At 43.2% G+C, this 26,379-nt stretch overlaps 1 protein-coding gene across 14 annotated transcripts in view; it reads left to right on the top strand.

The window, feature by feature from the left end:
• SORBS1 (sorbin and SH3 domain containing 1) overlaps positions 1-26,379 on the top strand; it is a 109,761-nt gene that overhangs the window by 62,138 nt on the left and 21,244 nt on the right. For 5 of the 14 annotated variants that reach the window (XM_059729707.1, XM_059729710.1, XM_059729713.1 and 2 more), the window contains 8 exons: positions 748-862; positions 11,286-11,351; positions 11,907-12,008; positions 13,337-13,386; positions 16,823-16,998; positions 20,661-20,746; positions 22,528-22,695; positions 24,571-24,617. In XM_059729707.1, coding sequence (XP_059585690.1) covers positions 748-862; positions 11,286-11,351; positions 11,907-12,008; positions 13,337-13,386; positions 16,823-16,998; positions 20,661-20,746; positions 22,528-22,695; positions 24,571-24,617 — 810 coding nt within the window. Of the gene's footprint in view, positions 1-747; positions 863-4,349; positions 4,434-11,285; positions 11,352-11,906; positions 12,009-13,336; positions 13,387-16,822; positions 16,999-20,657; positions 20,747-22,527; positions 22,696-24,570; positions 24,618-26,379 lie in introns of all 14 variants that reach the window. The other 9 variants (XM_059729706.1, XM_059729709.1, XM_059729712.1 and 6 more) reach the window with 3 other exon arrangements.

Here is a 26,379-nt window from a genome sequence, read left to right as displayed (position 1 = left end):
TTCAGCATAGCTTCAAAGAAGCTAAAATGGGATAATTTTCTCCTTACTCTCCCACAATGCACTGGTGACCTTGCAAAATCTGTCAGAATGTGGTGCCCGAATGTTACCCTCATAATGCACACAAAAGGCGGAATTGTGGGATAATTACCTAAAATACATTGCATCAGAAATTGTCTAAGCAAATAGTGTGGACACAGGGCAAATCTTAACCAGTTCAGGATGGCGCATGTGGATGCTCTGAGCCATTTACACCAGTCTCAGTACAGTCAGTTCAGTTCTCTAGTGGAGACAAACCTCACAGCATCAGAAAGGTGGGTGCACACCACAAATGTTGGCTTTCCCAGTGTTCATGGAGACTGTGTTAGTTTGTTTGAGGTTAAGGTGCCGGGGCCTGCTAAACAGTTCTAAAATAGATTCATTTCACAGTTTGGGTGTGTTGGGAATTCTCCAGGATAGTTCACACCCATCTCTAGTGAAAGTTTGACAATGAATGGAAAAGATTTGAAAGCCCTTCCCATCCCTTCAGGTTTTTTTTAGGAGCTGACAGGCATACATAAATCTAACCCAGGCTACCATTAAAAAAACACCAAAGCTGTCTGAACTGTTCCCCTTGCAGAGACATCCTGCACATATTCAGAAAGTTCCTTGATTAAATGAGGATTAGCTGTGGAAGGATCATGTCCAAAGAAAAAAATCGTTTCCATGGTAACAACAGAGTTTAGAACTAATTGGACTTTCTTTCCCCAGGAATGATTGGGAGCCCCCTGACAAGAAGGTGGATACTAGAAAGTACCGGGCAGAGCCCAAGAGCATTTACGACTATCAACCAGGAAAGTCCTCAGTCTTGAACAACGAAAAGATGGTAATGCTCATCTTATCCTACTCCATAGCTTGGTCCTGCAATTGTAATACATGTTATAGACGCTTGTGTGTTTCCATTTTGATAAATACCCTTGCCTTATATTACCTATGTGGTGTATTTCTGTATATTTTGTTTTGCAAATGTTTGAGTAACCTCTTAACCATTGTCAGTCATACAAAACCAGAGCTGGAGAGCTGTGAGGCTCCCTTTTCTTCTGGATGTATTGTTTTCTGTGTGAAGTATGGATCACTATCCCCAGTTTTTAATCTGTTTGACACCATGACCTGTTTGATGGCTGCTTTGTCAACTGTGCTTATTTCTAGTGCAAAGTCTTAATTTATTCAGGAGAGTCTGAGAGAGCGATGCAGTGCACCAGGCTGGCAAGGGTTCAGTTTTGTGTGCTTCTATGTCATCAGTTTTAATTAAATTAACCTTCAGCTTTTATGCATTGAAAGTGAAATGATGCAAGTGCTAGAAAACATTTATTTAGTTGGTTTTAAGTGAAAATTTTCATCCTTTAAAATTGTGATTTGGAAGGCTTGGGTTAAAGTGCTAATTAGTTGTGATATTCAAAGTAGATTCTAAGGTCATGTTTTCATTAATCCTTGGAGAAGGGTTGAAGAGTTTTGCAGAGCATACAGTTGCTTTTACTTAAAAATGTCTGGAAAGGATTTAAACCAATAGAAATATGTGTTTAAACTAGGGGTTGGCAACCTATGGCCCACTGGCTGGATTTGGTCAGCAGAACCACTGGATCTGACCTGTGGATATGTGGGTTTGGTGGCATTTGACAGCAGTGGTGGCTGGGTTCTAGCTCCTGGCCACCTGCCTGGTTCCCACCCAAGATGTAGCCAGAAAAGGTTGCCTACCCTGAGTTTAAGCTATTAAAAATAAGCCTGATGTGGTAGTAGGTATTTCTGTTCAGTTCTGGCAAAAACCAATATTTTTGAAAGATTGTGGGACTGATTCTATTTCCACGTCAGTGTCGCTTCATTCACTTCAGCAAAGTTATACCTGGTTTAGGGCCTGTTGAAATCAGCAGGAGTCTTCTCCTTGGCTTCAGTGAGCACTGGCTTAGCCCCTTCCACAGGTGAAAGTAAAGGGACAGTTGTGCCACTTTAGGTTATTCCTGGAGCAAAACTGCGGTTGATTTCAGTGGGAACTTTGCCTCAGTAAGCTTTCCAGGATCAGACCCTATCATTTATAGCTGATTTATCAGAGCCCCTAAGCATCTGCTTGCATCCCAGTGTAATCCACAGAACTTTTGTTGAGCTCCAAGTGAAACATATCCTTAAATAGATTTCTAAGTCAAATTTGAAAGCCAGAAGAGGGACAGTCGATAAAGAAGCTGGGAGTTAAATAAAAAAAGGGAAGGTGCATGATGATGATGTTCTTGACATGTTTGGAGTTCTCATTTCAAAGCAAAGATCAGAGAGGAGTAGGGGACAAGGTTTAGAAATATGATGAGACCAAAATGTGATTTCAGTCTGTGGCTTTCATTGACTGGTATCATAGTGATGCATAGAGATTGCTAAGTTCCCTGCAACATAAAACAAACAACTCATCTAAAGAGAATTTGCAAGCTGTCAATGCATTACAATTCCATATGCAAAGCAGTGGTTATCAGGGGCCTGATCTCAAGCCCATAGACATCAGCACAAAGACATCTCATTGTTTTCAGTGGGGTTTGGACCAGTTTCACTGTATACTGAAAACTTCCATATGTGATAAATGAAAAATGTTTTAGGAGTTAATACATAATGTATAGACACCAAAGAACATGGGGTTTCTGTTTTGGCTGCAGGTAATAATTTTTTCTCCAATTCTTGTGGTTTCAATAGGTTCACTTGACACGTGCAGGCATTAACTCCTTTTTGTAATGGTTTTACTATGGTAGAAAAAAGATAACCACTCGTAGACATAGCAACATGAAAAAATCAGAAGATCAAAGGCTGAGTTGGCATTAAAGTCGGCATGAGAGTCTTGCTATCATGTTTGGAGCATAGAACTGGGACTTCCTAGTTACAGTCTGAGCCCCAGCATGCCTGTTTTTGGCCTTGGTCCTTTTAAGTGCCTTTCCTCAGCTAGGACCCAGAAACATTAGTTAAATGCACCAGGCAGGCTCCTACTTCTGTGCAATGGATCCCTAGCAGAGCTCAGGACTTGGGAGCAATGAGCTTCTGAACTATAAATCCAATCTGAGCACACAGTTCTGTAGTTGTCTTTGGCAAGTCACTTCAGGTCTCTGGCTCATTTTTTCTGCCTGTAAACTAAGGGTGGGCAAGGGTAGAGATGATATTTATTCACTTGCTGTGTATAAGAGAGGTGTGGGACAGTAGCACAGCTGCTATAATGTGTAGGAGCCCTCCCCCACATTGAAGCAGTCCAGAGTCCACGTTAGTGCTCAACACCTCCACTCCCTCTTGCCACCCCACTTTAATCCCCCAGCTCAGTTTAAGATCCATGGCAGGGAACAGAATGGAGCCACATATGCTGGCTTCTGTGCATAGCTCTTGTACACACCATCATAGCAACATAAAGAGGGTTAAGTTGGGCCCATCATGGACCCTTCTGTGTTCTGCTGCAGTCACATGATGCATATAAGTGAGTAGTGTGCTTGTATCCATTAAACTCGGGGGTAGTTGAACCAACTGTCTTGTATAGTGGCTCTTCATAACCCAGAGCAATGGATTTATTTTCTCACATAGCCAATACCATCACTAAGCAGCTGCAGCTTGTTCCATTAAAATAAGTCTGGGGATGGAAAGGGACCTTTCTTCTCAGTTGCGCTGTTACTTGTCCTGTCTGGTCTTTTTTCTTTTTTGTTTTGTCTGATTCTCTAACATTTGCTTGTGAATAAGCAAAGTGTATTGTCTCTGCAATCATTCCCTTAGCAATCTTTCAGAAATGTGTCCCTTGGTCATGTCCTCTTTGATATAGAATACCACTACTCACTCTGTTTACTGTGTACAGAAGAGGGTTTCTCACATATCCATGTGCTGTTAAAGATGCAGTGTCCTCCAGTGGTTTTTTAAACAATGATCTGGGGCTCAGAACATTTTTTTTTTTTTTAAGTTTCTTTTTTTTCACATGAAAATTAATAATAATGAAACAAAGCTTAGTTTTGAATCGGAGGGAAAGTCCAACAGTAGGAACAAATAGTCCTGAGGTGTGCCTGTTTACAGCCTTTTCACTGACTTGTTCTGTGACCTGGGGAAGGTCATTTCAGCTCTTTGTGCCTCATTTTCCCCACCTGTAAAATGTAAAGAGTGTTTATAAGAGAGCTGTCAAACTTAATTACTGCTTGTAAAGCTCTCAGGGCTCCTCAGATGAGAAGAATTAGGAAAGTGAAAAATTATTAGGTTAACTATCTATATGATAACATTGGAAGCATGGACACTGCATCTTTACCAGTCCCTTTCCTGTGTATTCTTTGCATAATGTTATCCTTCTCTTTCTTTCATTCCCCTATCACCAACTCCTTTAGACTCGGGATATAAGCCCAGAAGAGATAGATTTAAAGAATGAACCTTGGTATAAATTCTTTTCGGAATTGGAGTTTGGGAAACCGGTAAGTTTGATAGCTACAATGAATGATGAAGTCAACCTACATGTGTAATGATGCTGTTGCAACTCTACTGTAGGTCCCAGGCACTAAACAACAGCCTTCCCATTTGAAAAATGGCTATTCATAACTGGGCATCAGCACTTAGCTGCTCTGTGACCCCTTTCAACATTCTTAAGACTTAACATTTGCACTTCAGTTTCAAAAGAGAACATGCTGAAGGGCAACCTTCCTTCCCAGAGGTGCCAAGTACATGGGAACCTGAGGGCCCTGGCCCCCTTGGGAAGAGGGCTGTCATCTGAAATGTGTAAAACTTCGCACATGTCCATCATCTTCGGCCCCCCTCCCCTGGCAAAAATAAAAGTTGGTGCCTATGTTCCTTTCACATGTTGGAGTTCTGATTTAATTTTTGTTTTTTAATGGGAGAAGTAAATGCCATTGGGCACTTTTACATGTGCTCTGGGGATGGGGGTGGCACTTTAATTAGAGCAGCTCCAAGAGGCAATTATTGAGAATGATGGGTGCCTGTATATGAGCATGGAGGCTGCTTTGACATGCTGTAATTGCAGCATGGTGGAGCAGACTCAATTAATTGAGTCTGCTGGAATGTGGCAATTGCCGCACTCCAGCAGCTTCCTGCATCTCGTGTATCAGTGTCCCTGCGCTTCAAAATGGCAGCAGGGGAGCTTGAACTAAAGCTTGTTTGATGAACTTTAGTTCAAATGCCCCCACCGCCATTTTGAAGTTGAAGTGTGGGGATGCTGATATGCGAGACGCGGGAAGCTGCTGGAATGTGCTAATTGCCCCATTCCAGCAAACTTGATTAATGAAGTCTGCTCCAATGCATTGTAATTACAGCACATCAGAACAGCCTCTGCACTTATGTACCGACACCCATCATTCTCAGTAATTTAAGTCCCCTTTTCCATTCACTTGTTCCTTCTCCCGGGTCCAGGATAGCTGTTACTTACCCAATGACACAACTTAAACCATTCCCTTATGTCAGCCCTTGTTCCTTAGGTTTTTTGTCTGAAAAGTCCACAAACTGATCTTCACCATGTCCTGCTCCTTCCCTTCTGCATGTCACCTGCAGCGTCCCAAACATAGTGTCCCAAGTTTGCATTGAGTGTTCCAGAACTGTTCCTTGAAACAATCCCCTACAAATGGTGGAATCAAGAAAATCATGTGCTTTTATTAAAGGTCAAGTTGCACAGCTGTCTTGAAAGAATCCCTTGATTTCACAGCTCTAAGAATGATAAAACAAAGCCTAATTATCCAACAAGGACAGATGTAATTTTGTTGGAGACTATTTAAAAAAGATTAGCCCCACATTGTTCTTAAGACCTCTAGAGCAGTGGACACCAACCACTGAGATTGACTGGTCAATCGTGGAGCCTCTGACAGTCGATTTCAGTCTGTCAGAGGCTCCACAATCGGGAGCAGCAGGATACACGTGGCTGGGCTGAACCATGCCCCCTGCCACCCAGACTGGGCTGGGTGAGTGGGATCAGAGACCTGGGTAGCTTGTCTGGGAAGTGGGGGAAGGAGGGGCATGGTAGATCATGGGGTGCCAAAAAGTGATCTTGACCATAAAAAGGTTGGGGACCACTGCTCTAGAGTCTTACAGCATGGCTCTAATATCACTTGATGTGTTTTTACATTGGTTCAACTCCACAGGCTTCAATGGAGTTATTCCTGATTCTCTGGTGTAACTTAAGAGCAGAATCAAGCCCTTAGCTCTTCCCAGGTACCCTAGAAGCATCAATAATTCACATCTTCTAAACCTCTTTCAGCAATTCCAATAGATGGATTCATCCAGCCATGCCTGTTCATGTAGCCTCATTCACTGGGTCACAGGAACCTGGATTACTGAAGACATGGGAGGTCATGTTCTTAAGGCAAGAGCAAGACTTGGGACATACTCCCTCCCTCTCTGCCCTTGACCAAGTTAACTGACCTCTCTGCCAATTAAATATTACTCATGTACACCTTAAAAGATACACATGAGGCTTAATTAATGTCACCAATGCATGCTGAAACCATAGGATAGAAAGTGCTAGAGAACTGCAGGGGTATAGGTTGTAGCCACGTTGGTCTAAGGACATAGACAGACAAGGTTCTTTGGCTAAATCTGATATCTCAGTTGGTCTAATAAAAGATATCCAATTTACCCAAAGAACCAGAGAAGAGCAGTGAACTTGTTCTAATGTAGTTCAGGATCTTTGTATTCTGGTATACTTTGTTGTTCTGGTAGAGGGCATGTTTTAATAGTTCCTCTTGTGCACCTCGTGCTTCTCCCCAGCCAAAACCTTTGCAGATCATGCCCTTGTGCCTTCCACCTTAGGGATGGGATTTTCAAAAGTGTTCAGTATTGGTGTACCTCTGCTCCCATGGAAGCCAATGGTCAAACACCCATTGACCTCAGTGGGAACAGGATGAAGTTAATATTGAGTGAATTTGAAAATGTGCTATTATTAAAAAATGCACACACCTAAAAGGTATTTGTTCAGTGTCCTATTCTGTTCTTAGGCATTCACCCACAGTCCCCATTAACTTTGGGGATGTATCACAAGTGCATCGGAAGATAGAATTTACCTCATAGATGTGTTCTAACTGCTACCTTCTTGCTGTAATGTCATTTTGATTTTTAAAAAGATATTAATGACAGAAATTAAATCTTCAGAACACACACTCTCACTTTCCACTAGGATCGGAGGGATCTCTCTCTGTTTACTTCCAGACAGTGGAATGACAGGCACATGACATGTAAGACAATATAGTCTTTACTGTGGATTGAAGATTTGTCATCAGTGTGATCAACTTCATTACAACTGGCTTAAATCAGTGGCTAACCTAGAAAAGGAAACAGAAAATTTATAGATGTCAGAAGACCTGGCATCTGTCTCTGACTTCCATATTTGAGTGTTCAAGTCATGCATTTCTGCTCTGTGCACACTGCTCAGTCTCAGAGGTAGGATGATTGGAGGAGAATAGTGTTCCAAGAAGAAATATGTGACAGCCACATGTGGCAGTCTCCCCTTCATAGTTTCATAATTGGTAGGGTCGGAAGGGACCTGAGCAGATCATCAAGTCCAACCCCCTGCCATGGCAGGAAAAAATGCTGGGGTCAAACGACCCCGGCAAGGTGTCCATCTAGCCTCCTTTTGAAGACCCCCAGGGTAGGAGAGAGCACCACTTCCCTAGGAAGTTGGTTCCAGATTGTAGCCACCCTAACTGTGAAGTAGTGCTTCCTGATGTCTAGCCTGAACCTACTCTCTGTCAACTTGTGGCTGTTATTCCTTATTACTTCCAATAGTGCTCGGGGGAGCAGGGACTTTCCCATTGCCTGCTGGTCTCCCTTGGCCAGTTTATAGACAGCCACCAGATCCCCTCTCAGCCTTCTCTTGTGGAGGCTGAGCCGGTTCAGGTCTTATAGCCTGTCCTCGTAGGGCCTGCCCTGCTGCCCCCTGATCATGAGAGTGGCCCTTCTCTGGACCCTCTCAATGTTGTCCACATCCCTCCTGAAGTGCAGCGCCCAGAACTGGATGCAGTACTCCAACTGTGGTCTGACCAGTGTCACATAGAGGGGGAGGATCACCTTCTTGGACCTGCTCGTGATGCATCTGTGGATGCATGACAAGGTGCGATTAGCCTTCCTGACTGCGTCCCCACATTGGTGGCCCATGTTCATCTTGGAGTCCAAGATCCTTTTCTGCCTCTGTGCTGATGAGAGGGGAGTTCCCCAGCCTGTAGGTATGCTGCTGGTTCTTTCTCCTTAGGTGCAGTACCCTGCACTTGTTAGTATTAAATCCCATCTTATTCTCATCCACAACCCCTGTAACCTGTCCAGATCCAATTGCAGCCTGTCCCTCCCTTCTAGCATGCCCACTTCTCCCCACATCTTAGTGTCATCCGCAAATTTGAACCAAGGTGCTTTTCACCCCCTCATCCAAGTTGCTGATGAAGATCTTGAACAGTGTGGGCCTGAGGACCAAGCCCTGGGGGACCCCACTGCCCACATCCCTCCAGCCAATTGGTGACCCATCTGACTGTGTAGGCATCAACACCACATCTCCTAATTTTTTAACTTGTTGGAAAATGCTAAACATTTGACAATACTTCATTGAATCACAGCTCTGAAAAATGAGTTCTGGTCTTAAAGAGCAGCTCCCAGTTGTAGAACTTTTTTCCAAGCCTGTAGAGAACCAGACCATCAACAGCCGCATGTCCAATCAAGGCAATGTAGCTTGAGTTGGCTAGGGCTGGGTTTTTCAAAATGCTGTTTGACTCAGCTTGTTTTCCACTGAAATTCTAGGCCTAATTTCCCACTGTCTTGTGGCATTTTTCCTTACTCATAAAGTAGGCATGAAATGCTGCCATTGGTACAATTCTGGTTGGGTTATGCTATAGGCAGAGTGACTGCTAGGCACAAAGCCATGGAAAGCCAAGCCCTGCAAGGTCCCTTGTTGACATGACTTGGATTAGACAGGTTACAGCAGCTGTCTTGGGAAGAGTGAAGCAGCACTTTTCTCATTTGGTGTTCCATATCTGCTCCTAGCCAGTGCCATGGAAGTCTCAGTGGTGCTTTGGAAGCATGTGTGCCCTATGAACAAAGGCCCTGTTGTCTCGGTGGGATTCAGTCCCTTTGGCATGGGTTCCTTTTTTGCTAAGGCTCAGTGGAGAGTGGACAGTCCCTACAAGCGTGCATGTGTGCTTTGAGGCACTGCAAACTTCATGCAGCACACATGCACGTGTTTACTGTGCTGCTAATTTGCAGCATGGTGGATTTTTTTGACACTGGGAGATCCTAGTATCAGAAAAAAAAACGCTGCTGAAAAAAGTGGTGTCGTGCATATAGTAGCAGCATGCGTCAGAAAGGGAGCCTGGCCAGCCAGAGCCACACTCCAGCTGCCAGCCAGGCTTCAAGCAGCTGGATCGCCATCACTGCTGCCCCGGGAGACCCCTAGGAATCCACCCAAGACAATGTGCTACTGGTATTTTTGCTCTGCATACAGGGATGCCCTCAGTGAGACTTTCCTTTTCTCTTGCTCCCTAATTATGGTTTGTAGCTACCAGGCTCTAAAGGGCCTGTCTATAGAACTTGTCATTTCAGTTCCATTGTCTTTCACTCTGGGGATCAAATAACACTGGCCTGTCTAACCAGCACTAGACTGTAGCATGTCTATCCAGTACTAGACTCAGTGGGGGCCTGGACAATGGCTGAAGAGGTGTAAGACCATCCCTACTTCTTGTATCCACACATTAGGTGGCTTGTAGTAACTTTTCCTAGTGAGGTCTGTTTGTGGCCTGGTATCATGGGCAATTTCCCTGGTGCTCTCCTAGTGCTTAAAACCTCATGTGTTGGCAACTTCACTTTGATCTTTCCAGGGCAGTTGTGATTATGTTTTTTGCTATAACACTGGAAAGAAAAAGTTTGGGGAAGAAGAGACTTGTTCGACCCAAAAGACCTCTATTGACTCTACTGTAGGTCCATCTGCCATAACTCTGAACAAATGATGAATGGCAGCCACAGATTTCTTGGGATAAGTAATAGTTATTTGAAGTATCTGCAGTCTAAAAAGTGGCTGCAGAAATAGAAAAAAATGAATTTTGGAGAGAGTTGAATCAAGATCCAAAATTTTCAGTTCAGTTCCACCTCCAGTAAAACAGACATTGGCAAGCTCTCTATTTATTCTCTCTGTGACATGCCTCAGATAGAAAAGTATAAACACCTAGGACTGCTTAATTTGTGAACCAGGAGATCATATTTTTTTGGTTTGGGGCTGTGGAAAAGAATCCACTTGGAAAGAATAGCCATTCCTGGCTGTGTCTTCAGCCCCATGCATGAACTGTGTGCTAGTGGGACTGCCTAGCATGGTGTTATCTGCATAGAAGGAGACATTAGGACATAAGCCCTGAACAATGCTCTGCAATGTTACTCGTTCCACCAGAAGTATAACTTAAACAAAGACCAAAAATTCCTTTAAAATCAAGAGCCATCCTACATAGGTTGAATTTTAAATCACTGATTCCCAGATTTCATTGTACCTCACACCTGCCACTCCAAAGAGTGGAATGGAAAATAACAGTTCTGCATTCTCATTGCCCTACAATGCAAACATGGAAATTCAGCCATTTGTTAACATGGTATGTATATACAGTCTGCAATGGGGGTAGAGTTGGGCAGGGAGAAAACATCTCTTCTTTTTATTTATGAAAGGCCTTCGTTCTGCTGTTCCCTTTTTAGAAAGAAAAGTGAGCAAGCAAATGCTTTTTTTTTTACTGTTAATCCCTTCCCTTTTTCTTTCTCTTTTATGTTATGAATGCTTTAATCCAGTGGTTCCCAACCTTTTTTTGCCGTGACCTGCTGCTGGGAGTGGAGTGTGGTGGTGGTGGCGGTGGCTGGGGGGTGGGGGCAAGGGAGCTCCTGGAACGCGGTGCGGTTCATCCTATGTGTGTGGCGCCACTGGCATTGCCCTCGCAACCCTCATTTGGGTTATGACCCAAGGTTGGGAACCGCTGCTTTAACCACTGCCCGCACACTCCCTCTGGGGAGCATAAAACCCATAAAAAGCACCTTGCAAAACTAAAAATGGCTTCCAACCAATATGTAAAACCAAACCCTCTCAAACCATGCATGTGCCCTTGGCCTCCCATAGTCTTTTGGAATTTGTGCTACAGCCAGTTTATGCTTCTCCTCTCTCTCTTTCTCTCGCTCTCTCTCTCTTTTTAATTTTATTTTTTGGTGTTGATGCAGGCCCCTAATGTATCCCCCTCTGTTCTAATCCAGTTTCCATATTCTCTGTGATGTCTTTCCTTATCTTCATTTCCTCATTTCCTTCCTCTGCTTTCCATCAGCCTCCAAAAAAGATATGGGATTATACTCCTGGAGATTGCTCTATCCTTACTAGAGAGGATAGAAAGGTAATTGTCTCACATACATTATACTGTGGTGTATGGTGTGGGGGAGTTTTTCTTTTCCTGTAGCACTGTGTGGATTTTGTGTGCTTGTGGGTGATGATTTTTTTTCCTTTGCTAATTTGGCTTGATCTTATTACCCTAACTATTAAGTGGCTAATAAATCTATTTAATAAACAATCCTTAAAGCATAATCTGCCATAGATCTAAATGGTGGCTTTGATTTTTGACCTGCAGCAATGATTGCACTAACAGCAGATTGCATTGATATTACAGTATGATTGATTATTTTTTTAAAACAGGTGTGTTTTTGTGGCATTTATGGTTTGTAAAATTAGATTCTATCAGGCCTTGTGCATCTCTGAATTTAAATGTGAAATGCTTAAAACAATTGTCTCTAATTACTGATAAGTGATTAATTACTGGTGAATGTCTGTACCATCTCAGTCTGTTTTTTCAATAAAAAGGCTCTTTTTTTTTTTTCCAAAATTAACATTCCTTTGGTTTCCCCTAACCCTAAGCATTATTTTCCCATTCTTCTTCTTCTTCTCCTTTAACCAGACTGATCTAGAAAAAGACCTCTACCTCTACCAGACTGAGTTAGAGGCAGATTTAGAAAAAATGGAGAAGCTTTATAAAACGCCAGATAAAAAGCCACAGAAGGTATTTCCTATTCTTTTCATGCTGTCAATCCTTGTTTCCAAACTCTCTGCTCTAATCTATTCACTGCTGGATGATTTTTAAATGAGATTGAGATAAATAATGGTTCTGACCGTTTTGACTGCATGGCTTGCTGTGTAGCTGTCAGAAATGATAGAACATGAAGCTGAGAATCCTGCTTGAAATCCATTTCAGATATAGTGGTTTCCTTCTCCCTCCCTCCCCAAACTCCTTTTTAAGGTTTGTTTTGAGTTTGGTGTCTCAGCAAAACCCCCCTTGCTATTTTTCACATGAATAGGCAGCAGCAAGCAGCTTAAAATTCTTGGTTTACGTCACATCATCATCTTGTGCCTTTGAGCCAAATTGCCTTTTCTCTTTTCATACATACCCCACTCTCTGCTGCCTGCTGGGGACCCTGTGCCCATCCAAGATCTGGATTTTTATGAAAGATTTTTATACAACTCTCCTTAAGCTCTACTTGCTGTAGCCTTCTTGGGCAGAATACCAGCTGCTGCCCTTCTGATGATCTACGTGACTCAAACAGTGATAGCCTAGAAATGCCCATTGGGTAATGCTCAAATTATTATTTACTGAAAACGAAAATCTGCAATGACTTGATCAGGACTCACAAAAGCTGCTACTGCAAAGGCCCCGTTTACTTTTGTGCAGCTGGATTTCAAACTGTCCCTGAATCTATATTTGTGTGCAGGGGGGTAGAAATCCTAAATCAAAATGTATCTTCCAAACTTCTTCAGATTACTAAACAGCATGCCTAGAAAATTTTAGATGGATTTAAACAAGCGGATGAGAACTGGCTTTTGCTATTGAACCTGTGCAGCTGGCATTGCTTCCTTTTAAGTATGGAAACTGGATTGAAACATTTCCTTTCTTGTTAGCGTTATGAGGAATATTTATGAGGAATGTATGTGCTACAGAAATGTGATATACCTTTAAAGAAAAGGGGGGGCTGGGGATGGTTGGGGAGGAAAGCTTGGAGAAATAATTATGAGCATGTGTCTCCTGGTCCTGGCCCAGCTGGTTATCTCTTCTTGCTTTTGGCTTTATTCACAATGACTCATTCGCAGACAAAAGAATAGGCACTGTGAAAACGCATTGGCTGTGCTAAAACCTGTCACTGTCCTGAAGGAACCCAAGAAAATTGTCGCTCTTCTGTGGAGACATTGATGCTTTAGCTTGTATTTAAACTTAAATCTCAATATCTCCCAAAGGCCAACGTTTTAGCTAGAGATGGAAAATTACTTAAGCAAGGCTTTTTCTTTCTCTTTGAATGCAAGTCTGTATCAGTGACTTCTTTGTTTGGACTTTTGCAGAGTACAGCAAGCACCACTCCTCTGGAAACTTCCACAGACCATTCATCCTAGTAAGTTTCAGAATGACTTTTTGCATTTTTTTACAGTTTGGGTTTTTCTGAAGATTTTGGAAGTGGTGACACATGCCTACACTTACCAAGCACCTTATATTTGTGCATTGGTTAGACTCATTGAATGTAGAATGTTGAAGAATAGCTTTGAATGAAGTTTAACATTGTCACATAATTGCTCTTTAATCCAGTGAAGATCCTTGTTCCACAGAGTTACTGCTTAAAATGCAAACAAAACTCTTAATTTATCCATGGATGAAATTTACAAATAATTGGTTGTGCTGTGTGTAAAGAAAGCTACAGTCTCAAAGTGCTAAGATTGTTTCTAACACTCGCATAAAATGAGTAAGAAACTTCTGTCAGATGTTCACAACTGTGCATAATGTCTATTCATCTTCATTGTCAAATGAAAATGATGCTGTTACCAGAAGAAACCACTGTCATGCATTTAACTCTGGGAGGAAAAACAATTTAGTAGTGCTTGGAGACTGAAATGGCATGTTGCTATTTTAGACGAATATTCAGAAAGTGGATTGCAGATGAATCCAGCTTTACTTTAAAGGATGGAGAATAATTCCAGGGCCGGATCCGGAGCACTGCTGATTAATGCTGGCTGTGATGTTAGCACTCACTGCTAACCTGTTATTCTCTTTAATTGAAACCGATGTTTAACATTCCACTGTGGCACATTTATCGTATTCAGATGAATGCGTGGTGGGGAAAGACATGTCATCCTCTCTGCTGTCTATTAATTTTATGTATGTTCACCTACTTGAACCTTTTAAGATATATAATTTTTGAGCTCTCCTGCAGTCAGTTTTACATGCACTTGTTGTAAAGGGATTTCTATTACTGTAATTGGGCAGGTGTCTTGGCCTTGTCAAGTCAGTCATTTCCATCATCTATTCTAATAAGGAGAGTGTAATAAAGAAAAAAGGAAACCTGTGCTAAAGGAAACCAGTGCTAAATATACATGTATAGGTTTTCCTCGCCAGTGGCTGAGAAGAACCTGTATTCCTGACTGTCCTCAGAGAGTGCCAAACCTTGTGAACCTTTTGTTTGTAGTGGACAGGCCAGACTGCTGCTTCCTTGGATCATTTCCATTTTCTGAAATCACTGTCTCTACCTTCTGTCTGAGCTCTACATAGGTCTCACCAAAGCTCATGGGGACCCTACCACTGACTGACTTCCACAGGAGTTGAAGTGGCTTAAATAAATAGATAATACCATAAATACTGGAGAGGGTCTGAAACCAAAATGCTTGGTTCTGATGTCTCTAGAACTCCAGGAGATAATTACAATCTCATAATTACAATTATCATGGAGTAAATTTATTAATTCTAAATTTTTTAGTGTATTCCATTTAATAAGCCGTATCTTCTGATTCTCAATTTGTGAGGTGAAATCGTTCTGCATCTCCGTACTTTGATCTCCCCCACAGAAGGGAATCGGGTTGCCCCATTTGGCAGCAGTGTCTCCATGGCGTATGTCACAATTTCAGGGTTTATGTTGGGGAAGGGGAGAAAGCCTGGAGATGCTGGGGCCGGGAACGGGCAGCCTGAGCCCATTCACAGGCCTTTTCCAGGAGAGCTAAACAACCACCAGGCTGCTGAGGTAGGGGTGCTTCTGGCTGCCAGAGCTGGAGTGGAGCCTTCGAGCCTTCTTGCGGATAGCACTGGCTGCAGGCACTGCAGTCTGTTTCACAGGGTGGGAACAGATAGGGAGAAGTCAATAAGAGGATTCTCCCAGATGCTTCCTCTCCCACAGGTACTTTCCTTAAGAAAGACTCATCTGAGCCCTGGGCTAAAATACTTCCACCTTCCGGGTGGAGAGCCTCAGAGGTCTAATTATCATATCCCTGGTAACAGCTGGGGTGGCCTGTGTGGGCAAAGAAAGGCACTGGGCAAAACTTGGTGAGACTAGAGAGTACAGAACAGAGTTCCTATGAATCCCACTGAAGTCGGTGGAATTTTTTCCTGGGCTTGAAAGAGCAAGGAATTGTTGCTGCCTGTAATTTTGTATTTTGCCAGCAATTTTATTATCCCAGGGAGCCACCTGTGGGACTGAATGTGTGCGATCCACTTGCAATCTTCTGTGTCATCCAGGGACTGAGTGGGGTACTAGACATTTTGTAATTCCAGCCCCAGAAACAGTTCTCTCATGTTCCAAAACCTTCTATTACCCAATAAGCACCATATCTATCCTGATATACCAGGCACAGACAAGCACACACAGATGATCATAGGTGCTGTATGTTATTATTGACATGGGAGGTGAAATTGCCACTGGGTATTGAGATCCAAACCTGATTCCAAACTCTTTGCTTGGATCAGTGAATGAGTTGATATTTTTTTTAAGCTTACAAAGTTGTACTTTGCCCCCAGGAACAGCTTTGTTATGTTAACATTGCATCTTATTAAAAAGAGTCTGGTTGAAGCTGTACAAGCACTGGCATTGGATGAAATCAGCTCTTATGAGAAGCAGTCTACTTGACTGTTTGGCATGTCTTTTGCTTCTGGAAAAGCCATTTATACCATGATAGTGCTGGCCTTTTGTATCTGGAAGAGAACAAAGGACTGCATGGATCATATGCTAGGCAAAATATTTCACTAATTTGCACCTTTGGGAAGATGCTTTCACTTTGGCTGTTGGGGGATTGTAGTAAATCATTTTAGTTCCTTACAGCCTAAAAATCTGAAGTCAGGTCTATTTTTAAAATGTATATCCAATGCCAGGGACAAAATTTTGTTCTTAGATCTGCTTGGACTGCTGAAATTTGTTCTCCCTAGAGAGGGAGTTTTGTGCATTTGGGCAGAGTGGAATGTAAAAACTGAGATTATGCTCTGGGCAGAATTTAAACTCAGGAATGTATTTGAAGCAGTATATTCTATAGGCTGTTCATGGGAAGAAATGCTTTGTAAATGGGAGACAGAAAGATTTACCTGTTAGAGCAGAGAACTAGGTACGTGTAAGGTGTCTGTCTTTCTTTAACACAGCCACTGAATTTCTGTAGCCCAAGACAAATTTGTGGCCTTCTCTGTGCCTTGGTTTCCCCCTCTATGAAATAGAGTACTTACCCACCTCTCATTTACTGAGAAGCTTAGCTGGTAAAGATCCTTGAGAGACTGGAATGTATGGCACTGTAGCAATGCTGTGTATTTAGCATGTTATTTCTGGAAATTTATGATCTCTAGAAAGAAATTTTGCATCTACTGTTTTGCCAGCCAGAGGTATATGATTTGTGTGCACAGCTCTGTTTTGATTCACAAGCCTGGTTTCCTAGAGTTATAGGATTAAAAAGGTCCTCTGGGGTCGTCTAGTCCGCCCCCTTGCACAGAAGTAGAATTTCCTCTTCCTGTCTCATGGTGCTGTTGAAGCAAACAGGAAAAGACCCATCACTTTTCTCTGTCTCTCTTTTAAAAAAATCATTTTCTAGCTCAGCCTATTCTCCCAACTACTATGCAGTAAGGCGAGATCTCGAATCAGCACCGGGGGACCCTGCTGGCTTGGACAATGAAAGGCAGATTTATAAGAGCGTGCTGGAAGGTGGAGATATCCCGCTACAGGGGTTAAGCGGTCTCAAGCGCCCATCTAGCTCTGCTTCCACTAAAGGTAGGTCAGCAGAGCCTCATCCCTTGTCTTCCATTCCACATAATGAATCAGAACCTGAGTGATAGTGAGGGTAAGAAGGGAGCACCAAGAGGGTTTGGGCCCTTGTCCAAACCCAAGGAGATCTCATCTGTCATTCCTTTGTCTCCTCCTCTGCTGTCCCCACTTCTTTCTGTCTCTTCCCAACCTAGCCTTGTCATCTTTTCCTTTGATCACTTGTTCTGATGCCCAGGTCCCTTTTTTCAACAGGACCCTGACTCCTCTGGTCATTTTCCCATATTCTTACCTCCCCCTTTTCAACACTCACCTTGGAGTCTCCCACCCCCACTTGCCTTTGGTCCTTGTGTTGTGGACCCTCCTGCCCTGCCTTCCCATGCTCTACCTCTGTCTCCCAGCCTCTGCTGCTGTTTCTTATATGGAGTCTCAGCAGGCCTAGTGGTGTCTGCTGGTCTCACTTCAGCTCCTTAATTTCTGCACCATGCACTCCAGGGCTTACCTGGCTCAAAGGGGCCACACAATATGATGGACACTGCTGAAATCAGCAACCACCCTGAAGTCCATGTAGTATCAAGACAGATGCCAGCCCAGCAGAGACCGCTGGACCTTTTGAGCCTCCCCTCACTGGCTCCCACCATCTTGGAGCATGCAGAGCACTGGGAAAGGCCAGAAGCCTGCCTGTGGGTCGGGGGGAGGAGAATGGGATTCACCCTGAGCTAAAAATGGCTTGGGAAGTGTGTATATGCGGGAGGGAGCTGGTTCTTTCACTTTCCAAACACTAGTCCTCCTGCAAAATAGTGCGTCACACCCAGATGTCTGTCTCTCTTCATCTTCCAGCTGCTTTTGAGTACAATAAGAGGCACTTTAGGCAAACAAGACTGTCCAAGCAGAGCACACTCAGCTGGTCCTCAGTAAGGAGAGCCCCTGAGAAGGACACTGTGGGATAGTGCTCGGGTGGGGCCAGTGGATATAGCCTGCTTGTTTTAATGCAGACAATCTCTGACTTGCCTGTCCCAGATGAGAATAATGTACTTGGCAGGTGTTATGTGGGGATCATGGTTAGTCTCATTCCAGGCTTGCATTAATATGCTTTTTGCAACATTAGTACCTCTGCCTCTATGCTAAGGCACTGATCCTGCCAGGAGTTGAGTTGCCTTGTGCATGGGGTGGCAACATCCATGGAAGCTGAGGGTGCTCAGCACTTTGTAGGATTCAACCCTAAAGTGCTGTAGTCCTGGATCAGGCATGTGGCTCTTAGCAGCATTTCTGACATGATCTGTACCTTTGCACCTGCTTCAGTAGTTCAGCTTGTTGTGCTTTGTCTCTCTGCTTCTCTTTATTTTCGACAGCGGTTTTTTAAAGAGTGTTTTGTGAAATCCAAGCATGTTTTCTCTCCTTTCTCGAGAGCTTTCTGGCATTTAAGCTAACAGGTTTTATTTATTTTATTCTGCATGCTTACCAGTGGATCGTAAAGGTGGGAATGCTCATATGATCGCACCCTCTTCAACTAATAGCCGAACCTTTAACACTAGTAATACTGGTATGTTAGGTCACACATGTAAACATAAGAAGCCCTTATCAGCTGCAAAAGTCTGCATTACAGAAATTCTCCCTTCCAAATTCAAACCCAAACTAGCAGCTCCAGCAGCTCTAGGGCAGGACAAGAACATCCTGCTACCTCATGAGAAAGCTCAAAGCTGCGAGAACCTTCGTAGCTCCTTTGCCCTGTTTGATATCAAAAAAGCTTTCATGGTAGATGTAGGGGAAAGCATAGAGAACCTGTTAATGAAATCGAAGCAAGAATATGTCACCAAATCTGGCAGCACCATGAGCCTGCAAGAGTATGGCACCCAGTCTAGGAAAGGCTACCTCTTACCCAGTTCCAGGAAGAGTGGCCCAGAGTTTACCATGCTGTATAAAAACATGCATCAAATCAACCGGTCCAGGATCAATCTGGGCACTGCCTCATCCTGCAGCGTGAGGGACATAGCTTCCCAGTTTGAGAATGAATCAAAGGACAGGATGGAGCACAGCCCTAGTCGGCAGAATTCGGAGCAGATCCCTAAACACACTGTGGCATCCCGCATCACTGCCTTCGAGCAGCTAATCCAGAAATCCCGGTCAATGCCCTCTCTTGACTTCTCCAGTGGACAAAGCAAATCCCCCACTCCTCCCCAATCTAAGAGCTGCTTGGGTGCTGCGTATTCAGCAGAGTCCCTCCTGGAGTTACCAAAGCCAAACCAAAAAGAGAAAGATGTTGCCAACTTGGCTGACAGCTCCTCTCGCTCCTGTAGCAATGTGGAGGACATGCCATCTGATCTTAGTGACGTTGTCCCTATGGATACACTCTCAGCTTGCACAGATGAGATGGATCTCCTGTCCAATTTATCTAATGACAGCAACAGCAGCATCAACAATACCAGTGGGCCGCAGAAATATAAAATAAACAAATGCAAAGGAGCATGCCCAGCTTCTTACACCAGGTTCACCACCATTCGAAGGCATGAGCAGCAGCAGGCCTTCAAGATCCCTGATTCCAGAGGCAGTGTCCAGGGCGACAGGCACATGCTACCCAGAAATGTCTACCTGATGAGCCCACTTCCCTTCAGATTGAAAAAGTCCTTTCAACACAGTCCCAGAAAGACTCCACCCTTAGATTGCCCAGGGACCCCATCGCTGTACAGCCCCGAGAACCAAAATGACCCCATGCAGCTGCAAGGGAGCATAGCAGACAAGAACCACCACCCTCTCTATGGATTGTGCTCTGAAAACAGGCCTCTAGCTCCAAAGCGCCTGTCTTCCTTTGATGTTGTGGAAAGGCTTAGCCATTTCCCCGGCCTGGAATTTAGCCGACATAGCTCCATTGTCCGAGCTGTTACACCAGACTTCATAAATAATGGGAACATTGTTCCATTTGCTTTCTGTCAGAGCTTGGATACAAACAACAACCTGCAAAGTGAACTTGGGACATACCCCGGAGGTGGCTTTTTGTGTACTTTACCAGTGTCCCTTCATCTGTCTTCCTACTTTACTTATTTTCTCTGTATTTTTGTTCCTTCAACCTCTGCATCCTCCAATGCTCATCCTTCTAGTGTGTCTGATGTCCTTTGCGTGTCTTGCTTAGTGTTTTTGTTCAGGACTCGTTAACGGGCTGCACTTCTGAGAAATGATTTCCGCTGCCTTTCTGATCACCATGTGGCTCCACTTGTGTCTCAGGCAACTCTTAGGATGTGAGGATCCTGCAGTGAGATATTCGGAGTCCCATATATAAATACAACAAAACCACTTAATTTTTTTTTAAGGAACCGTTTCTCAAGTTTGTGTGTGTGCGCGTGTATTGGTGTGTGTGCATTCATGTGTGTTTACAATTTTTATCAACAGTAATGTGCAAAATAATATTTCAATGGCAGCAAATCTTTTCTTCATGAAGTCCTTGTATGTTTTTTACTCTGTTCCCCACCTTTGTACTCTCCTTTGTTTTCAATCTTTGTTCAGCCAAAAAGGAAAAAAAAAAATCCAAAAATGTATCCTCATTTGATTAACCATTTGGTCAATGCTAATTACTAATTGCCATAATGGAAACAAATTATCTGAGAACATTTTTTCCTTTCTGGTTACGCCAGAGAAGTCCATTTGTATTTTAACAACCTTATGTTGTTTTGAAGTAGATTCAGAATCACCAAGACATTTTGTACCAGTTGATTACATGGAAGCTCCAGAAGAAATTCTCCGCCGACGTCATGATGACAAAGAGGTAAAGCCCTTCGCAGTGCTTCCAGTAGCTACAGATGAGGAGAGTACAGCATTTATCCTTCTGTTGCCTGTGTGTCCACATGGTCACATATGAAGGAAGTTTTATATAGTGGCTAGAACAAGAGATTTGGGTGCTAGGACTCCTGAGCTCCATTACTGCTTCTGTCACTGACTTACAGAAATGCCCAAGGCCATACAGTATCTCTCTGTGCCTGAGTTTGCCAGTTACATAAAATGGAGAGAATACTTGCCAGCCACACAAGGATGGGCTGAGGGATCTTTCCTGTATGCAAAGCACTTGGAGATCTGTTATCAGGTGGATGGCATAATTCAGAATGTGCGCTTGGCAGTAGTGGAAAGTGGTCCATCAGTAAACTAGGTATGATTTCAGCAGTCTCAGCTGAGCATTAATCAGTTAAGACAATGTTTACTGAAGTTTTCAGAAGCAACTAGTGATTGTGGGGGTGGGGGGTGTTCTTATTTGGAGTACTCATCTTGAGATACTTTAAAGATGCCTGATTATCTGCAAGTGCTGAATCTTGCTATTCTGCAAGCCATGTCCCTTTGTAATGTCTTAAACTGATGGTCCCCAAATTTATCAGATCCTTTTAAAATCATTGGCTAATATATGGCTAAACTAACAGTCTTTTCAAAGATGAGCTACATGGTGATTTCGTTATTGAAGAAAGATGCAAACTACTAGTTCTCTGAATGGTTATTGTCTGTCATTAATGATCTATTGTCTGAGAAGCCAGCAAATTAAAATCCCCCCAGTTTTTGAGGTGTGACCTGAAGTCCATGGAAGAAAATGGGAAAACCCATTGACTTCTGTGAACTTGAGATCCTATCCTTGGTATGTGGAATGGCTTGTTCAATTTTAAACAACTCCATCAAGCTCTACCAATGAACTGCCTCCAAGTATATGATCATAGAAATGTATTCTGTACACCAGCTAAATCAAAGGGAAATTATTGTGCTGTTAGTCGATTTGATCTTCTGGGTATCTCTAAGGCTAGAAATAGATGTCACCAAATGAAGCAGATCAGGTGTGCTAGAGTATGTCCTGCTTCACTGGGCAAAACACATGTTGCCTATTGTTGTACCTGTTGATGACGTGGGACAATGGGCAGTGTGTTGTCCTTGGGGGCCTGGTCCTGCACACCTTTAGAATTCCCATGCAGGATTGGACCCCTCAAGCCCTGGGAGCACCTGCCTGGCTTCCTCTACCTTCTAAGATGCACCTCTAGGATCTCTGGGACATGTAGGTTGGGTAACCCCAACTTTTCTGTTTACCGAGGCATGCCCCAAGGATCCCATGGGTGCATCTCTCTAAATAGAGAAAGCTGGGCAGGTGCTCCCAGGGCTGGAGGGAGCCAGTCCTGGACAGGAATTCCTGGAGTGTGCAGGATTGGACCCCCAGGTCCTTGAAGCACCTGTCCAGCTTTCCCTGCTTAGAGAGATGCTCTGGGCTGCCTGCACTCTCACACCATGAAGTAAATAGACATCTCTCACTAAATAGTGACACAAATTGATATCGCCTTTGTCAAGCCACTGTTTGTGGCTTGATGGGGGTTATGGGCATTGGTTTGCTTGGCCTTTCTGCTGCCATTAAATTTATTACGTTGACACAAAGGCAACGAAAGGTGATGTCTGTTTCCAACCTAAAGCTATATCTTTATGCTGGTACCTGTGTAAGCTCTTTATTGCAGTTATTTTTGCTAGGAGTTTCCAAATGCCCTAAACTACATGATTTACTGCCCATTTTATGCAATTTTATGGCAGAAACTTTTAGAGGACCAGAGACGACTTAAACGTGAGCAAGAAGAAGCTGATATTGCAGCTAGAAGGCACACGGGGGTTATTCCAACGCACCATCAGTTTATCACTAATGAGCGATTTGGGGACCTCCTAAATGTAGACGATACAGCAAAGAGGAAATCTGGGTCAGAGGTCTGTTTTAGTTACCTCAGTCTGCTGCTTGACCCAAAGCAATATTTGCCTCTCACAGTGTTGCGCTTGAGGCCGACATTAGCTCTCCAGAGAATGCATTATTTTTTTTCCCTTCCATTCTGGCTTCATTTAGAATTGCTTTGACTCTTGTGCCTGGTGAATTAATTGGTATCTCTATACCAAGCTGTCTATGTTAAAGCATGTCTGCTGAGAATTGCTGGTGCACATCTGTGATGCATGCATTTATATATCAGCAACTTTTAGTGAATCAAAGGCATTTCTACATCCTTTGCTACATATTGCTACATTGGCTTTTCCTGTCTGTGCCTTATGTGTAGAAATTCCATATCATTGATCCTGACTGCCTTATAGACTTAGTGCTACGGTATGTCATTTTGTCTTTGAATGACTCTTAATGCCTTTAGAAAGAGTTGGAAGAAATCCCAGCAAGTCTCTTTAAACACTATATGATTTGGTTCTTCTAAAAGAGACAAAGGAGGAGACACTTTTTGAGGATCCCATGGCACTTTTCACAAGAATTTGGTGTTAGGTGAGGTTTTCTAGCCAAATTCCACTTCTTTCCTTGAGCCTGCAGTGTATTGTTGCTGTGTGGTGTCCAGCAGTTGCCATGTTGCACCCCAGAGATGGCTGCACTGCAGGCATAGCAGAGATGATTCCTCTATGCAAGCAGAATTAACTTTTGCCCTCTGTGGTATGGGTGTAACTGAGATCTGAAATCAGCCCTTTTATTTGTAATATGCTTTGGGATAATTTGGCAAAAAAGGTGCCGGGTGAGTGTAAATATTACTCTTATTATTTCTACTGAAAATTGCTTATGGTTTTTTATTATTTTATTACCCAAGTTGTAAATCATCAGAATAATTTATGACCAGCTAAATCATACTCTGGATGCTATTCATACATAAGCTTTTAAATGTCCGATCTGCCTTCATCACTACTTGAGATATTTCAGATATGTACTCATTTTTTTAATACCTCCTTGCCTTTGTCTCTTTCCCACCAATCAATCCAGTGGCAACCATAGTACTTGGATCATAGCTTAAGTGTTCAAAGATTTGCCCTAGTGGGGGGAGGATTAAAAATGTAAAAGTGCCACATGAGTAAAATTGCATTGCCTTTCTCTGGCCATGAAATCCTGCCTTTAGCTGCATGTGGATCTGAGGGAAATTTGGACCTAAATCCATAGGCTCTTAGCAGTTACCAAGGCAGTCACCAGTTTTGACATGGGGCATGGCCACATGACACATTTATACCAGGGTAACTTACATTAGTGGTGCAGAGTGAAATAAGTTACAGCAGGATCCAGAGTGGACATTCTGTAGCTATTCCAGAGTAGTGGCACATGGGAGGTGGCCATTGTACATGGGTGACATGCACTGGTATAACTTACACTTGTGGAATGTTACCTTTGGTTTTCTCTGGGTTTCACTGTAGTAGAGTAAGTTACTTGGGTGCAGGGTTGCACTGCTGTATGTTCACTCATTTTACATGGTTTACAGGCCAATTGCACTGCTGTAAACATGTCGTCTGTCTGTGCCCATGTCTCGTGTTTAAATGTTTACTGTTCTTATACTGCCCCCTGCCTTCCTGTACATGGCATTGGTGACATTTATACAAGAGAGTGGCACTTATTTAAGTTTCAAGGGAGAAGTTTCTTCAGAGCCATACATCAGAACTGAACATTGGGGTGAGATCCAAGCATATATGTAGCAGAATATCTGAATTTAGAACTGCTAGTTCAGCCCCCAGTGGGTGTTAGTCCTTGCTGCAGCTGGGGGTGCATTCCCATACAACTTTCAGAAGGGTGTTGAAAGATGTAACTATCATCTTTATTTTGTTGTTTTTGATCTGTAGATGAGACCTGCTAGAGCCAAGTTTGACTTTAAAGCACAGACATTAAAGTGAGTATACATGGAGATAATAGCTTCTTTCTTTCCTTCACAGCTTTTTCTAAATATAGTGCAATATTTTTAAAAATTTAGTAGTGTGATTCATAGTTTGGAATATCTTTCCACGCAAGAGTTCAAAGCAAACCTCGCACAGTCAGTGAAAAGCTTGATCAGTCAATAGAGAATCTTTACTTTATAGTCAGCAAGGTACCTTCATGCAAATGCTATCTTCTTATTCTGAGCATCTGTTCCCATACATCTGAGGGTAATTCACTTGGGACACTGAAGGAAATAAGTATGCACTCTTGCTGGCTGCTACCAGGGTCTGATACAACTCAGGAAGAGTTGTCTTTTTCACCTTGTGCACTGTTAACAGGACTGCCAGCTGCATCCTCAGTGCTATGCCTTTTTAAAATTACTTTTGAAGTTTAAGAGGCAGAAAGAACTCAGTTGGAAACTTAATCCCCATGTGGAGTATGCAGAGATGGTGGTGGGATTCTTCTACTACACAGTAGCATAACTAAGGGTGAGCAACTGGGGCACCAGCCCTGAGTGCTAATTTTGAGAGAGCGTAAGAATGGCAGCTGCCACCACTTCCAACCTGCTACTGGCCTGACCATCACAGCTACCTAGTGTGCAGAAAATGCTTTTTCACCTCTGCTACTATGTCCCACATCTTTTTATGTCTGGGAGATCTTTGGCATTATAAGTTTCTTTTCCTGTGATGACTCCACTGTCACTAAAGGATGGTTCTGAGGGCTTTCTAAAGTCTTTGGTCATTTTCAAACACAACAATGTATTAATTGTCCATAAGACCTTTTTCCTCCGCATGGGACTGCAGTTATTTTCATTGCTGGGCTGTGTGCTTAGATCTTCTTTCTGATCATTGCTGATGAAAGCCTTGAAAGAGGAAGGAAAAGCAGGCCCCCTGAGAAGGAGTTCCTGTTGCTTTTCTCAGACACCTCCGAGGGAAACTGGATGACCCCTGTTTGACGGCTTCTGACAGTATACATAAAATCACCCCAGGACTAGTGAGGACTGCAGACCAGCTTTAAGTTGATCCTCTTGATGTCCTGGGAGAAGTTCTTAGAGGACCACACAGATCAAAATGAAAAGGAGCTTGTAGAATCTGTACTGGGAAAGTTTGGGCCTTTGCCTCTTCCAGTGACTGGCCCCTTTAGTAGGTTGATGAGCCTGCTACACTTCCTAATAATGCAAATTAATCCTTTTGCTCATGCTGGAATGGTTCATGCTTTTAGCTCGGAAGGTGCAGGTCCAAATTGCACTTTTGTTCCCTTATTTCTAAGAGTTGACCAGCCATGAACATCATGAAATCCAGTGCAGTCCCAATTTGCAGATGGTCATTTCCATCAATAGCAAATTAGCTTCCTTTTAACACCTTGGGGCTAGTTATTTCCTTTTGTAATGAACAACTGCATAGGGAAAAAGGCCCAGTTCCAAGTCAGGGGGGTGAGTGCTGCACCCCTTGTATGCAGGGTGAGCAGCAACCTGTGGCTTGGACTCCTTCAATTTGCTCCCTTTCCTTTCTGTGACTTGTAAAGAGGAACATGCTCAAGGTAGCCTTGAACCTGCTTGTTTTTTTAAGAGCCCCCACCCTGCAGTTTTGCAGTGGTGCAGTGAAACAGCAAGTAAGCCCTTATACCTCATGGGGAGCACTATCAAATAGCATCTACCATTGTATAGCTTTCTCTCTGTGAAGAATGTATGGAGTGGATGGTTACCAACTATACCTCTCTCCAAAGGATGAATGGCA

The sequence above is a fragment of the Alligator mississippiensis genome, chromosome 6, assembly GCF_030867095.1.
Source record: "Alligator mississippiensis isolate rAllMis1 chromosome 6, rAllMis1, whole genome shotgun sequence".
Taxonomy (NCBI): Eukaryota; Metazoa; Chordata; order Crocodylia; family Alligatoridae; genus Alligator; species Alligator mississippiensis.
Note: the sequence above shows the minus strand (reverse complement) of the source record. Positions and strands in the feature narration are given on the sequence as shown.